Below are 15961 nucleotides of genomic sequence, written 5' to 3'. Positions count from 1 at the left end.
CCCAAAACACACGTGGATAACTGTTATTGGCTCACTTTCTTGTCATCATCTGTCAATCTCATAGGACTGTAGGTAAAAAAGACATATTCCTATTGTAAAATTTGAATCATTAAATTTACACTATCCACAGAATGGAATGTGAAAGAGGTTCTGGTTTTACAATCGTTATCACAATCTTTTCAATGCATTTGGAAAGGAATCTTCTGTGTGTCTAAAACTGATGGAGATGGTAGGGTGCAAGGATTGGGCTTGTGTACTGATATGTCTGTACAGTGTCTTGGAATTATCTATAATGTCAAAGAGGATAACTTTTACCACCCCACTGATCGTGGTCACAGAGTTCCTGTGGCAGTGAATTTATCTTAATATGCTTAAACCCAAACCTGTGCAATTTGGACAACTATCAGTCCCCCAGACTGTATGACATACTTGCATGTCCATTAATCTAAATGATTAAAGTCAGTATCTTATTGTTCTTTAGACAAGTTCTCAGTGACATTTAGTTACTTGTCTAGATATTTTTTTCCTTTGGGTCTAGTCCTATAAAGGCCAGATTTTCATACTTCAGAGGCAGAAGTGTGAGGTTAAATCATTAAGGTCTCTTCTAACCATAAAATATCCTTAATTGATCTCTGACTGACCTTTCTAAAGTCTGACTGATGTATCATTCATTCATTAGTATTTATTGGACAAATTCTTTAGGGAAAATCAGGTAAGTAAAGCTGAAAAAAAAAAACCCCACATATTCATCAACTCTAAGAGAGTAATACATAAAAGGAGAGTGGATGTTTAAACAAATGTGACTTAAGACAGACAACAAAAACTAGAAAATAAAGCTTGTCCATGTAAAAGAGGTAGTGATTTGTGAGTACCAATTAAACAGGAAAAAAAAGAAAAACGCTTGAGTATAATGAAATAAAATGGGAAATCATGGCAACCTAACATTTGTCCTCATCACACTCTTCTCCCTCCTATAATCTAATAAAGGATCATAATGAAAATTACACACAAAGTACAGAAGTCAGCGTTGCTGGAATGAGAATCATAATAAATTACCATACAGACCCAGGTGAGTCATTAACTGCTAGTGCTGCTTCACTTCACCAGAAATCATTCTATACCTGGGAGTCTGAAAATAAGTTGAAGACAACTCAGAGCTAAGACAGCACAAGGTCTCTTGGTCATCCTTGTTTGAAATAAACCTGGGTATCTTGAATTTCTGGATGCTCCCTGCCTTTCAGGTCTCATCTGGGATTTTAGCCTTTGTAGCTGGGAACTGGAAAGGGGTGGAGATGGCAGGAGAACGTGAAGCCTACTTAGCTGGGACAGTAATAACAAAAGATGACTACAAAGAAAATACCAAAACCAAAAAGTCCTGGAAATCCAAGTGTATACAAAACAATCCAAATAATCTAAACTCACACAACTATTAAGCTTTTATCGACTAAATTCCTAAATGTTAAACCAAACCCTACCGTTTCCTGTTCCACAAAAAACACAAGATGCTATACAAGTCTTGTTATAAGGACGATTGAAAAAGAACATTTAGTTGAAAACACATAGCTAAAAGGATTTTGGATTCTTAAGTCATCAGAGTACCAATTTAAAAATAATTTTTGTAAACATATTTTGATCAAGGCCACAGAACATTTGTCACATTGTTCAAATGCCAAGTGGCAAGACTTCTGATGAGACCAAATAGGTCACATTAAATCAATATGCTATCTTAGAAATAAAGCCAATATGACTAAATCCAAAACAGATCACATGAAGTACCTCATGTACAATACAAACCTAGTTTAATAAATAAAGGAAACACAGGTGACTGCACTCTGGGAGAACATCTGGTTCCCGATGGCCCGTTCACAGTCTTCTGTGAGACTCCCCTGCCACTTCCACCCGGGCAAGTCTATTGGTGCGGCCATGAAGTTTGTAGCCATCTTGTTTTACTAATGCCACGGTGCCTGGCTGCACCCCGACGCCAGCTGGCACGTGACAGATGAGTTCATGCTCATGAGGGTCATATTTGTCACCGATGGGAGTTATCTTCTCCAGGCCATGCTTGGCAAATACACTTTTCAGCTTTGCTTCTAAAAGTGACAACCCTTGGAAGACCTTCTCCAAAGTAAGCTTCTGGTCCCGAGGCTCTGTTTCTTCAGAAATGCACCCTGTAGTCTTCTCCAAAATGTCTGCCACCTCCACCAAGTCCTTACATAAACTCTGCACTCCTACAGAGAAACAAGACACTTCTATCTGAGGAAATCATACTGTCCTTGGGGGTAGAGTTTGGGGAAGACGCAGGTAGGTGGCTACTATAGGGGACCACAGAAGATGGGAATGTTGTCTCACAGGACGTAGAGATCAACACTGATAACCACCTCCACCCAACTCAGTAAGCTGTAGCATACTGAGTGTAATGCAAACGATCTTGCCCACAGGAATGAAAATTGTCTGGTGGAGGTGCAGATTATTACTGCCCTATAGATACAGACCAATTTTGCTTCCATTAAGCACATTTCAGCATCCTGACTGCCTATGTATCTGTGTTATGGACTCTCCTCTGAATATCGTAATGGTCACTTCTGTCTATTAATGAGCTAAATGGAACTGCTGATGCAAGCCCTAGAATGTTACCTGGAGTGACTGTACATGCTTGAAAACAAAATAAATAAAGGTCTGGTCAAAATAAAGAGCTGTGTCTTTTTAGCAAATGGCTGACTTGACACACTCCAGATAAGAGGCCCAAAGTTTAGTGGCATATAATAGAATAGTGGAAGGTGACAGGAGGGATCTGTTACGTACTCAGATGTGCTTTACTATGTTCAGTTTGCAGAACTGGAGCCTTAAATAGGAAGACATTTTTACTGTGAATGAAACTCTCACCAAATATTTTGGCATCTTCCACACATCTCTGGGTTCGTCTTCGTATGTTCTCACAATCAGCTACAGCTCTCTGGTACCTCATCTGAACATCAAAAGCAAAGTCAAAACAATGAGAAAATGAATGCTTATCAGTGAAAAGAATGTGTATGCTTACCTCACACATTTCACTCTGGTGATAAGAGTTGTGCAGAAATCTGAGACCAGCTACTCTAAATCCCCAGCCAAAGTAGGAACCTACTCTTTAGGAGCCCTGATAGCTGGGCATTAACAGTTTTCAAGCCCATTATCCTGAGAAAAAGCTGTTTTTTCGTCCTCAGCTGCCACTATCCATCTCCAACTTTCTTGTATTGAACTGAATTCTAGGATAACTGAGAGAAAGCTTTCAAAGTGTGCCATCTATTTTCGCCTTTTTAGTTCTTTTTCATTTTTACAATTCTTGATTCCTTCAACTGTACTCATAAGACAGTCTCCTTACCATTTGAAGTGGTCTTGCTTTAGAATTACTCTAGTTTAACCATTTTCCTCAAATTGCGCCTGTCGACCAGGACTGGCCAGATGTGGTCCGATCAGCAGACTATAATGGTCAATGACCTCACTCGTTCAACAGACACTTGAGTGTTTACTGCACACCAGGTACTGTACCGCCTTTAAAGTGCCCAAAATGTCAGACAGCTCAGTGCTGTGACACAACAGGGAGCTGAAAGGAGGACCATCCTTAGCCAGTGGCTCGTCTTCGCTAGCAGATACTTTTTTAGTATACTTTTTTAGTATGCCTGGCCAAAGAAGGAACTACTCTATAGCAGCCCTGATAGCTAGTCATTTAGTCAGGAGAAGGGAGGAGGGATAAGGGGTGGATAGAGAGTCAATTAGAGGAAAATTCATTTAAGAAAATTGAGATAAAAAACTTTACTTGGGTATGTAAACCAGAGAGGATGCTTAGGAGAGATAGTATAAAACCTACTCACTGTTAAATCTTGAACTTCCTTCTCCAGTTTAACAGCTTTTAGCCGTAAGGTTCTTTCAGCAAGAGAGGGCCCGAGCTCTTCGGGAGGCTCCTCAGAGCTGCAGTCCTCGCCAGCAGTTCTCTGGGTGGCAGTGCTGAATAGATACAGCCATACCCTAAAATAGGAGGGCAGTTGCACATAATGAAACGCCATCATAAAAGGCCAGAATTGCAACAGAAGTTTAGAGACCAGAACGTTTCTCAGATTGAACCTCTAGAAAATGCATTTTCAGTTACAGTCACAAATGAACACTTATGAAGTCTTTATTAGCTACCACACACTGCTGGTAGGGTTTTATCTGAATCAGCTTTTCATCCCACAGCATGTGAAGCAAATGCTATTATCGTTCTTACTTTACCAATGAGAAAACTGACACCGAGAAGCTAAAAGCTTCAACGATTTGCTCAAGATCACGCAGCTTGTATTCTGTTGAGCCAGGACCCTGAGCACCAGGCAGCAGAACCAGAAGCAGGTAAACAAAAGTCAGCAAGGGAGACCAACTGCTGACACCCAAAGTCAGGGGGGCAGTCAGAAGTGGGAATTAAACAACACAAAGTCATACAGCTCTGGTTTAACCCTTCATCTTACAGACGGGGAAAATTAAATCCAGTAAAGAAATCTTATCATATTGGTATTAGGCTTAGAATTCTAAGCCTACTTGATCATGAGCTAGGTGGCTTTTAGAGGAGAAAATGTGTGCTTAGAAAGAGAAATTCCAAGTTGGGAACATACCTACATGTAAATCAAGTCAATGAAATACTTATAAAACCCTCTATGTTACAGACTGTAGACTATAAATAGGTGAACAAAACAGATCCCCGTATTCAACTAGCTATGTAATCTACAATTTTATACAGCTAAATGTACCATTTTGCAAAGGAAGAGTATACCGGGGAAAATTTAGATGAAGGCCTAATTTTATATACCAGGTCTGGGTTCAAGTTTTCATTATACCTCCTGGATCCTCAACATTTGATTTCAAGTAAAATGACTAAGAAAAGCAATCTGTGCGTATAAGAGCTATTTAAAACAAATTATTTATATAAACTGGCATACATTGGGAAGTGGTCCCTGAGGTGACATCTGAGCAAGGCTTTGCATGAAGAAAGAGAAGAGCATTCTGGGCAAAGAAATAGCTAGTTGAAAGGTGTGGGGTAAGAGGATTTTTATCTCCCAAGCTTTCTAGTTCAGTTTTGAATTTCATTATGATCTGGTGTATGATTATAAATGGTTCCAGATTTTTGGTCCAGAAAATATGGTCACTATAGATATGGGGCAGATCACACAGGGTAAAATACCTCCTTCTCCCTAGAGAATCCACACTTATCCAACTGCAAGCAGGTCAAAGTATTCTCAGGGTCAGTTTAAAGGGAAAATGGCCAGAGCTCAGATCATGAAAGAGATCTGTGGTGGCTCCCAATTCTGATGACTTCAGAACTGGAGTGCGGGGACATTTTATCAGAAGGAACCATTTTCCTTTTGGTAATTTCTATATTTCACCAACAAACTGCCAAAAAGACTTGAAAATAAAACAGTATCAACAAAAAACCCCCAAAACCCTGAGTTCAATTTCTCACCTAAGTGTCAGGGTAGGGTGTTGGGTCAGGTGTGGTAAGATTAAAAAGGTCACACACACACAGGTGACAAATAGTTATGGAAATTTCCCAGATTCCTCTATTGTTTAATCTACAATTTGAAGGCCCAACCCTGCCTTCTCCTCTTTTAATTCTCTGTCCCTGAAAGAAATGCATCTCTGGGGAACAGTCCTTGAGAATAATTAACACTGCTCACTAAATGAAAGTGCCTGTTCTAGCACCCTGCCTGGTTCCAGCCCCGGTTCCACTACTTCCTAAGTTTTTAAGTTTGGAAAAGCATTTACTTTTCTAAATCTGTTTCCTCAATTATCAAACAATGGCTAATAAAAAGAACTACTCAATGCTCTGCAGCTAACATGACAAGCGATCAATAAAAGCTGCCAATGGATAAAAGCAGCAACTGGAACTTCGCTCTCCCAAAAGCAGATGGAAAGGCCGTTTGGAGAAACCATATCCAATATCCTCTTCTAATCTACAGGTAAAATGATGCCGAATGAAAGGGAAGTAATCAGTCTAAGGTCATAGTCATGAGAGAGAATTCAAATTTACCCGCAGACACCACACAGGGAGAGAAGGGGTAGGGAGAGCGGTACATCCCAATTCAATGGATGTTTGGGGCTCAAGGGGCTTCCCATCTCCCATGACATGCATGGCGTCGGGTCTTTCCATCTCCCAGGACACGCATGACGTCGGGTCTTCCCACTTTCCAGGCCTGGGAAAGAGGACCGGCTGTGTGCCTCAATTTCTCTCTTCTGTAAAATGGAGACACGAGAGCACGGTCGCACAGCCGAAAGGCTTGATGGGTTCTGTTCCAGGATTACCCTCGCCCTCCAGCCCACAACTGCCTCGCCAGCTCGCTCGTCCTGCATCGTCCTCACTCCCTGATCTGTTGCCTGCAACGCTTACCTGCTATCGGACGCGGCACTTGGGGCCAGGAGGCGCCGCACTCGCCACCGGACCGCCCACAGAGACCTGGCGGCCATGTTCTCAACCTGCGCGGCCCGCGGTGACGCATGCGCACTTGCTCCTAGTGAAGTGACGCGCTCACTTGAAAACCACGCCTCCCGGCAGCCTTAGCGCGCGCTTCTCTCTCTGGGCTTCCGGACTGGACTGGAACGCAACAACTGCCCTGTGTGCCGCACTGTTGTCTATCCGGCCTTCTGGTCGGAACGCAGCACGCCCAGTGCTCGGTTTGACGGTAGGACCGGTCCGCTCTACGTGGAGTCAGGTGCCAGGCGCCGGGTCCGCGGTGAATGAAGCGGGCCACGGCTGTACTCACGTGAAGTGAAGTTATAAACGATAAATACAGGCGCTACATAAAATCAAAATATTATTGGTGTTTAAAGGTGAGGCGCATAGTGGTGCAGACGACTAGAATACAGATATGGCCGAGTGGACGAAGTTTTCCTCAGGAAGTGGTATTTGAGTTGAGAGCGGAAGAATTAATAGCTGAAAGGAAGGTGGCTTGGTCTTGGAGACCCATCTGCAAAGGCCCAGTCACGAAGGAAGAGTGTTGCGAGGGACTGAAATACAGAGATGTAGGTGGGAATTTGGGATTAGTAGTTGGAGCAGATAGGGCCAAATCATGCGAGCGATTTGAAAAATTGCTGCCAGAACTTTCTCATCATTCTTCCCTGCCTTTTCGTCCAGTGCCCTTATTTTCAGACTTTTTTCTTTTTCTTTTTTTCTTTTCTTTCTTTCTTTTTTTAAGAGGTTTTTCACTATAGGGCACGTGCGCTCGCCAGACAGACAGAAACAGAGAGACAGAAAGCGAGAAATCACCCCACAAGGGGGATGGCCATGCCGCAATCCCTTCTCCTCCGTTCTCCTCTTGGGATCTTGGGCACGCACACACATGCGCACAGTGTCGGTTTCAAGCCACCGGGTCCTGGATGCGAACCGCGGTCGACTACGTGGTAGTCCAGCGACATGACATAGCCATTACGCTAACTGCTGGTTCCTTTCTTTTTATTTTTTTCTTAGTAAGATGCAGATTTTACTAACATTTTGGAGGGAAGACACATTATATTATATGCCACAAGGAGAAATTTCATAAAAATCACCTGTAACGTTTTTCTGTGTTCTGTTAATGTCCTCCCTAGGTCTAGCCAGCCTGTCTCATTTTGTCATTTCTCAAATTCTATTGTCTTTACCTGAAACTCTAGTGAGCAAAAGGTCACCAGCCATCTGTTGAAGTTTATTCTTTGATGGGGATGAGAGTCCTTATCCTCCATCCTTAGGCTACTTACCAAAATAATTGCACTTGGGCACCAGTAGGTGGTGTAGTGGTTAAGGCTCTGGGCTCCCACATGGCTGACCTGTTTGAGTCAGGGACCTGGAGGCTTGAAACTCAGGCCAGATATGTGTGCATGCATGCCCAAAATCCCAGGAGGAAAATGGAGGAGAAGGGATGAAGTGTGGCCATACCCGCCCTGGGGGGTGATTTCTCACCTACCCTCTCATTGTCTCTCCCTCAGGTATGCATGTGCTTTATGGAAAAAAAACTTAAAAAAATTCCTCTTAGGTCCTTGTCTTAGTCTGTTTTGTTCTATTACAGTCTGTTGTTAATAACAGAATTACCTGAATCCAGGTAATTTATAAAAATAGTTTTATTCAGCTTGCTGTTTGGAGGTCCAAGACTCAGGGGCTGCACCTGGTAAGGATCTTCTTGCTAGTACATAACATGATGAGTGAAGGCACTGGAGCAGAGCAGACTGTCCCTACTTGTTTTTTAATGATCTTGTTTCCCCTAACTTAAATATAAGCTTTGTTAGGGCAGAGATATTTTTGTCTGTTCTTTTTTTTATTTTATTTTTTTTAGGTTTCTGCCGTAGGGTATGTACAGTCACCACAGAGAGTGAGAGAGACAGTTAGAGGGGAAGTGAGAAATCACCCCCTGTGGGATGGCCACACCACAATTCCTTCACCATTCTCCTCCTGGGATCCTGGGCACACATGCACACATGCTCAGCATGAGTTTCAAGCTGTAGGATCTGGGACTCAAACTGTGGTCGGCCATGTGGAAATCAGTGCCTTAACCACTGTGCCACCTGCTAGCCCTGTTGTCTGTTCTTTTTTTTATTTTTTCTTTTTAGATTTTTGCCATGTGGTATGTGTATTCACTGGAGAGAGACAGACAGACAGACAGATACAGAGAGAGGGAAAGTGAGAAATTACCACCCAGGCGGTGCAGTCCCTTCTCTTCCATTCTCCTCTCAGGATCTTGGGCACGCACACACCTGCACCTATGGCATGATTTTCAAGCCATTTTCAAACCACAGTCGACTTCTTCTTAATTAATCTAGCTAATGGTATATCAATTTTGTTCATCTCTTTTTTTTTTTGTAGAGGTTTTTGCTATAGGGCACATGAGCTCACCAGACAGACAGAGAGAGACAGAGAGACAGAAAGCAAGAAATCATCCCCCAGGGGGGATGGCCACGCTGCAGTCCCTTCACCTCCATTCTCCTCTCGGGATCTTGGGCACGCACGCACACGTGCCTGGCGTGAATATTAAGCCACCGGGTCCAGGCCTCGAACCGCAGTCGACTACGTGGGAGTCCAACGACATAGCCATTACGCTAACTGCTGGTCCCCTCTGCTCATTTTTAATGAACTGTGCCCTAATACAGATATTTAGTATTTGTGCTAAATATACTAACTTTATTTTGTGATGGGAGCACATGGACAAGCCTTTATTTATTTATTTATTTATTTTAAGGTTTTTTCATGGAGTCCATGTGTTTGCTGGAGACAGAGAGTGAGAGGAAAAGTGAGAAATCACCCTCCAGAGGGGATAGCCATGTTGCAGTCCCTTCACCATTCTAAGATTTTGGACATGCACACACAGGCACCTGGCATGATTTTTAAGCTGCCAGATTTGGGACTTGAACCACAGCCTGCCATGTGTGAGACTAGTACCTTAACCACTATGCTACCTGCTGGCCCCAAGCCTTTATATGTTTAAAGAGTCACTTTGACTTTATGGAGGAGACCACAGGATGTAAAAAAAGAAAACAGAGATGATAAGCTGTTTTAATAATTTAGGTGAGAAGGCTGTGTTCTGTCTTGAAATTATTTCAACAGAAAGATACTTGTAACCACCCTATCTAAAGTAGCTGTGCTCAGCATCCTTTTTGCTTCCTAGTAATTTATTTGTTTTGTTTCTTTTGGGCTCCCACCCCCACCCCATTAGTTTGAGTTTCATGAAGTATCTGTCTTGTTCACAGCTGATTTCTTATATCTCTGTTTATTGAATGAATTAATGAAGTTGGATGGTGTCAGTGAAGATGGCAAGCTGTGGATGAATTTCAAAGATGGAAGGCTTGACAGGATGTGAAGATGGACTGGTGACCTGGGTCCAGGGTGCTTGATGTTTAGAGTTTCTGTTTTTTTAAAATTATTTAACTTTATTTTATTTTATTATTTTATTTTGATGAGAGAGAGAGAGAAAGCCGCCAGGTCCGGGTCTTGAACTGCAGTTGGCCAGTTGGGAGTCCAGCGCCCTTAACCACCATACCACCTCCTGGCCCCAATGTTTGTAGTTTCAGCTTAGGTACTGGATAACCCTATGGTATTTGAATAAGATTTTCTCTCCTGGTTGTCTGTGAGTTCCAGGAGGACAGAACTGGAGTCTTGTATCTTTATATTCCCACTTGAGGGATATAAAGATATATCCGTAGCTCAAATATATTATAACCCACACCTTCTGTTTTCTACTGTCCCTATGAGAAGAGCAACATGATTTGGGGAGATTCCAAGCCCCTTTTTACATATGAGAAAATTGAGTGTCAGAGAGATTGTTGAACCTGAGCAAAGTCCCATTGAGGATCCAGTGAGACTAGAATTCTGACTAAACGCTTGTCAGTGTTGAGTAGGATGGAACTTCAAGTCCACCTCAGACCTATGGTCTCTATGTTGAGAAAACACATCAAACAAGACATCTTTTAAAACAAGAACTGGCATCCATGCTTCAGCCATTCTGCTTACATTCTTTTTAGCTGCCCAACTTACACCAAGTGTGCTGCAAACATGCATCATTCATTCTTCTGTTTAATTACTCATGTGCTTGTGAATGCTGAAGCACAAGCAGGGAGGCATACATGGGTGTAATAGAGCTTTGGAATTAAGAGGAAAGGCTCTAGGGTTGAACTTAAGTACTCAAGTGCTGGCTACACTATTTCCTAACTGTGAGTTTGACAAGTTACCTATCTTCTCTGGGCTTCATTTTCTGTACTGTGAAAACTGGAATAGTATAACCTGTCTGACAGGGTTCTAGTGAAGTCTAAAGGGATGATGCCTGATAAAGTGACTACTTGGCTTCTTCAAGTCAAGTGGCCTGTTTAAAGCACAAAAGGGAGATGCAGAACCCTTTTCCAAGAATTACTAGGAAGGTAACAGTAGAGCATTAAGTCCAGCATGGGGTCTTTCTAACTGTTGCCCTGTGTGACTGCACAGGTTACATGCCCATGAAGCTGGTCCTGGCTAACAGCACTTGATACATAGCAAGTGATCAATAAATGTTAATTATTAATTGGAGAATGGGAGAGAGATTGAGGACACCGTTGGAGTGCTGGGTCTCATTTAAGGAAGAAAAAAAAAAAAAAAAAAAAAAAGATCCAGAGTATGTGAGCCTATCTGTCACCAAAGACAGGTAGAATTTGGATAAAAGCCATTTATGGATTGGTTACTACTTTTAGCTTATAGTGACTGTACTAAGTAAAAATAATTTCTTTTTCAGTGGAAAGAACATAGACTTTTGGGTAAGACATTTCTTATCTAACTAATGGTAACAATCACTGTTGGCTGAACATTTGATATTTCTCAGACACTATACAAGAAGATTTTCACGTATTAGCTGGTTAAATCCTGCAGCCCCCCACCCCCAAGTCTTGGGAGGAAAGTACAGTTGTTAACCGTTTTCACAGATAAGGAAAGCAAGAATCAGAGAAGTCAAATGACTTTTGGAAGGCTACCCAGCTGGTCAGCTACAGATTAGATATCAAATCCATCCTTATTTGGATCCACGCTCATAACCTCTAAGTCCTATTGTCTACCACTGATCAACTGGGTGATTTCGGTCAGGTTATTTTTCTTGGCCGTGGTCTCCCACTTCCACAGAGGGTGTAAAGTTTGAGTTAGGCTTAAGTATGTAAAGCCTTAGGTAGGGTAAAACATGTACCTCTAGCAAGTTGCCCAAATGTTATTCTGTGACACTGCACCAGGAGAGCACAGCACTGCCTTCCTTTGCCTTAAGGACGAGGAAGAGTAGGTGGAATGGCTTTTTCACATGTGCTATCATTTCTTTTTCAGAAGTGAAGGCAGACATCTAACAAGAGCTTTGCACTGTGCAGATTTTTTTCTCCCTCCCCCATTTTTATCCTTCGTAAAGTGCTAAGGATGCTCACCATTTCCCTTCTCTCCTCTTGAGCTAAACATCTGAGCTCTTAAATGGGTTTTATCTTTACTGGAGGGAAATGTGTTACAGACATACCCATAAAGCTCTGAGGCATTAGTGAATAACACAATAAGGAGTCTGCCTGGGACTTGAGGCCCTTGCTTCCCCTATAAAAGTATCAAGTATTTGTAAAAGGCTTGGCACCCATGTGGCAGAATAAGCCGTCGTCTTGGTTTTTCCTGATAGTCTTACTTTATAGCAAACATAGAAGGGCAGACTAGTGGGCCTCCAAGTGCAAGACGAAGGTTTCATTAGGGTAAAGACGTAGTGTCTCCTGGATTCCTAAGCATAGCCCCAGTAGCCTCAGTGTTATATAAAACAGGCCAAAGACGTGATTGATGGCAAATGACATCCTGTGTGGACATTAGAACTCCATGCTCCTGGCTACTGAGTATCACTGTGGGCTTAAAATATGTCAGCTGCTCAACCTCTTTTTGCCTTCATACTCAGATCTCTGATTTTAAAATCCTCAAATCTGGAAGATTCCAATAAGTACAATCTGTTTACTTCTAAAGTAGATGAGGGATGATTGTAGAATTTGCATGTTCTCTATAGCTTTTGTTCACCTTTATGTAGGTAGGAATAATATTATCGACTTTTCAGCCTATTTGCCTTGCCCAGAGGTTGTCAGTAATGTCCAGCATGAACCCAGCTGGCACGAGTGTGATCAGATGATCAAATCTCATCTCTTTAAACTATACCACCAGTGCTCATCACTGCCTTTCTTTGCCCAAGGACGAGGAATGAGATGTGGAGAGTGGATGGAATGGCTTATTCACATGTGCTTCCCTTTCTTCTTCAGTATCAAAGGCAAAGACATCTAACAAAAGCTTTACAACTGTGCAGATTTCTGTCTCCCTCCCCCATTTCCATCCTTTGTAAAGTCCCAAGATGCCCACCATTTCCCTCTTCTCTTCTACTCATCCCTCCCCATATTCCCTAAAATCATGCAGACAATAAAGACTGGTCTTTTGGGTATCCCACAGAGCAGAGACTTCCATTCTTCTCTTGGCATCTCTTTGTGAAAAAAGCATTTCAGCCTTAGATGGACAAACTGATACTCCCTTTGGACTGAAATCCTCTTTCTCTTCTTAGGTCTTCTTCATTTCCCATTCCTGAAGCACAGAAAGATAAGAAAGAGCAGTTTGTTGAATGTTTCAGTGTGACTTGTAGGATGAGAATGTTTCATGGCACCTAATTGTATAAGCTTTCCACTGGCCAGGTTAGAGAACCTTGGGTTCTAGTCCTCTCTTTCTGTGTCCCTACATCACTTTATGCTGATCTCTTGTCTGTGTTCATTCTCAAGATAGTAGCCAGAACAGTTTATTTTATTTTATTTTTTTAAGTCAAGGTTTTGCCATGTCATGATCCTCTGCTTTAGCCTCTCAATTGGAACTACAAGTGGGTGCCTCCATGCCTGGATCTTTTATAGACAGGATCTCCCTTGTGTTGCCCAGGCCAACCCTGAGCTCATGATCCTCCTACATCAACCTTCGGAGTCTCTGGGATTAGAGGTACATGCCCTCACATCTAGTCTTTAGGCTTGACCAGGAATTGAAACCAGGCCTCCTGTGTGTTCCCAGCATATGAAGCACTCATGCAGCTCATGCCACTACAGTTTGGCCCAGAATAGTTAAAAAAAAAAAAAAAAAAAAGGATTCATAGCCTATGGCCAGATGGTGGTGCAGGAATAAAATGTGATGTTTTGTGAGGCAATCACACATGGGAAGGTTCCCAGTTCAGCTCTGGAGACCTCAGTACATTGGACACATGCGTGTCCATGAGCTGAGGGTGGATAGTGGTGTCATGATCCTGTTAGGGGTGCTATCTCTCTCTGTCTCTCTATCACACTCATGGAGGAAGTAAATAAACTTAATATATATAGTTCTGGGGCCAGCAGGTGGTACGGTGGTTAAGGTGCTAGATTTCCACGTAGCTGACCATGGTTTGAGTCTTGGACCTGGTGGGTTGAAAATCAGGCCATGCACATGTACATTTCTGCTCAAAACCCCAGGAGAAGGATGGAGAAGAAAGGATGGCTATGCCTCTGGGGGTGATTTCTCATTTTCCCTATGTCTGGCAAGCACATGTGCCCTATGGCAAAAAAACACCCCCAAAAACCCTTAAAAAATTCATATATTAAAATTCATATCTAAAACCTTGACTTAAACTTTCTAGTGGTGGGTGTAATGGCTATGCTGCTGGACTCCCATGTAGTCAACCAAAGTTCAAGTCCTGGACCTGGTGGCTTAAACTCATGTTGGGCATGTGTGCATACATGCCCGAGATCCTGAGAGAGGAGAATGGAAGAGAAGGGATTGTGGCCATCCCCCTGGGGGGGTGATTTCTCACTTTCTGTCTCTCTGCCAAGCACACATGCCCTATAGCAAAAACCTCTCCAAAAAGGAAAAAGAAAAAGAAAAAGAAAAAAGAAAAAAGCAAAGACTTTCTAGTGCTTTCCATTATGTTAGAACAAATTCCATAGTTCTTTCAGTGGCCTGCAAGGTTTTAGATAAAGGACCAGTAAACTACAGACTGCTCATGGGCCAAATCTGGTCTATTGCCTATTTTTGTATAACCCATCAGCTAAAAATTATTTTCATAGTTTTAAATGTTTGAAAAAAATTCAAAAGAAAAATATCTCACCATATGTGAGAATTATACAAAATTTAAATTTTAGTGCTCATAAATACTATTTTATTGAGAGCACCCAAGTTCCTCATTTGTTTCCACATTGTCTGTGGCTCCTGTCTGTGTTAACAAGAGTGAATGGGTTCTGAATGAGATCTGAGGATCATCCCCTCTGAGAAAAGTTCATGAGTTTTCCTACATGAATGTGTTGGCAGTTCTCTGTCTTTCTCACTTGCTGATTTTTGGGTTTCTGATGAGGTTCTATATGAAAAGCAATGCTGGGTATCTGACTTTTGATTAGCTGAACTATCTCTATACCTACCTTAGCTCTCTCTCTCTCTCTCTTTTTAGTTTGCTATAGGTTGTGTGTTCACTGGAGAAAAAGAGAGAGAGAGAGAGAGGATAGGGGTATGACCACACCACAATCGCTTCTCCTTCATTATATTCTTGGAATTTTGGGCATGCACACACACACGCCATGTATGAGTTTTAGGCTGCTGATCTGGGACTCAAACCACATGTGCAGTTGGCCGTATGGTCCTTAACCAACTGCCTTAACCTCCATGTCACTTGCTGGCCCGGTACCTTGGCTTTCTGTAGCACCCTTCCTTGGTTGGAAGTTACAATAGATGGGCTCCTCTTCCTCAGTTCAGAAACACAATTGACTGGGAGAGACTGTTCTGGGACATTGTTCTGAGATTTGTTTGTAGTTTCCTGTTGATGGCAAAAACAAAACAACACAAAACAGTTAAATAGGTGAAGTCTAGAGCTGGCCATGTACACCCAGCCTGCCCTCGAAAGAATGAGGACACTTTAGAAGAGAAGGCACTAGGCAAACATGCCAACATTGGACATGGTGAGGGGAAGGAGATTCTGAGGGACTTGAAATAAAGACAGTGACAACTAAAATTACTGAGCCCTCATTATGTACCTACCAGGCATTAGATAGGTTAGCTCAGTTAGCTTTTCAACAAGCCTATGAAGTAGGTATTATTATTATTAATCATTGCATTTTACAGATGAAACTGGGAAGCCCAAATTGCTCTGCAAGGTCACATGGCTGATAAGGGGTGAGGGAACTGGAATTTGAACCCCACAGCCCTACTTTTAGCCACTCTCTTGTATTCCTTTTCATTCCCCATACTACCTTTACTCTTTAAACTGTCCAGGTAGTTGCTCAATTCCTTACTGTATGCAGTCTTTTAAGTATGACATTTTTAGAAATTTATTTTTCCTTTTTTTTTTTTTGGAGAGTTTTTTTTTTTGCTATAGGGCATATGCGCTCGCCAGACAGACAGACATAGAGACAGTGAGAAATCACCTCCCCCCCGGGGGGGGGTGGTCACGGCGCAATCCCTTCTCCTCCATTCTCCTCTCAGGATCTTGGGCAC

General features: G+C 42.3%; 2 protein-coding genes and 1 long non-coding RNA gene across 3 annotated transcripts in view; 1 reads left to right on the top strand and 2 right to left on the bottom strand.

Annotated features, from left to right (window-relative positions):
- Positions 1-751: 751 nt before the first annotated feature.
- GRPEL2 (GrpE like 2, mitochondrial) lies at positions 752-6509 on the bottom strand. The gene is made up of 4 exons (XM_006150869.3): positions 6389-6509; positions 3849-4002; positions 2884-2965; positions 752-2228 (listed from the first exon to the last, which is right to left on the bottom strand). Exons 1-4 carry the CDS (start codon positions 6463-6465, stop codon positions 1864-1866), a joined length of 678 nt encoding a protein of 225 aa, XP_006150931.1. The 5' UTR covers positions 6466-6509; the 3' UTR covers positions 752-1863.
- Positions 6510-6583: 74 nt separating this feature from the next.
- LOC102485166 (uncharacterized) overlaps positions 6584-15961 on the top strand; it is a 13420-nt gene continuing 4042 nt past the window's right edge. Inside the window, exon 1 of the long non-coding RNA XR_334885.2 lies at positions 6584-6828. This is a non-coding gene — a long non-coding RNA (uncharacterized LOC102485166). The remainder of the gene's footprint in view (positions 6829-15961) is intronic.
- AFAP1L1 (actin filament associated protein 1 like 1) overlaps positions 11075-15961 on the bottom strand; it is a 78855-nt gene continuing 73968 nt past the window's right edge. Inside the window, exons 18-19 of the mRNA XM_006150868.3 lie at positions 15156-15284; positions 11075-13054 (exon numbers count right to left, since the gene is read on the bottom strand). Coding sequence (XP_006150930.1) covers positions 13031-13054; positions 15156-15284 — 153 coding nt within the window. The 3' untranslated portion in view covers positions 11075-13030. The remainder of the gene's footprint in view (positions 13055-15155; positions 15285-15961) is intronic.

This window comes from Tupaia chinensis, unplaced genomic scaffold (genome assembly GCF_000334495.1).
Source record: "Tupaia chinensis unplaced genomic scaffold, TupChi_1.0 Scaffold000303_1, whole genome shotgun sequence".
In the NCBI taxonomy this organism is placed as follows: domain Eukaryota; kingdom Metazoa; phylum Chordata; class Mammalia; order Scandentia; family Tupaiidae; genus Tupaia; species Tupaia belangeri.
Note: the sequence above shows the minus strand (reverse complement) of the source record. Positions and strands in the feature narration are given on the sequence as shown.

Excerpts from the sequence above, each read along its gene's own strand:
- GRPEL2 (XM_006150869.3), bottom strand. The coding sequence starts at position 6,465 with ATGGCCGCCAGGTCTCTGTGGGCGGTCCGGTGGCGAGTGCGGCGCCTC. Across the intron at positions 2,966-3,848 it reads AGGAAGTTCAAGATTTAACA|ATGAGGTACCAGAGAGCTGT; the intron begins GTGAGTAGGTTT and ends TTTGATGTTCAG. Across the intron at positions 2,229-2,883 it reads GGAAGATGCCAAAATATTTG|GAGTGCAGAGTTTATGTAAG; the intron begins GTGAGAGTTTCA and ends GTTTCTCTGTAG.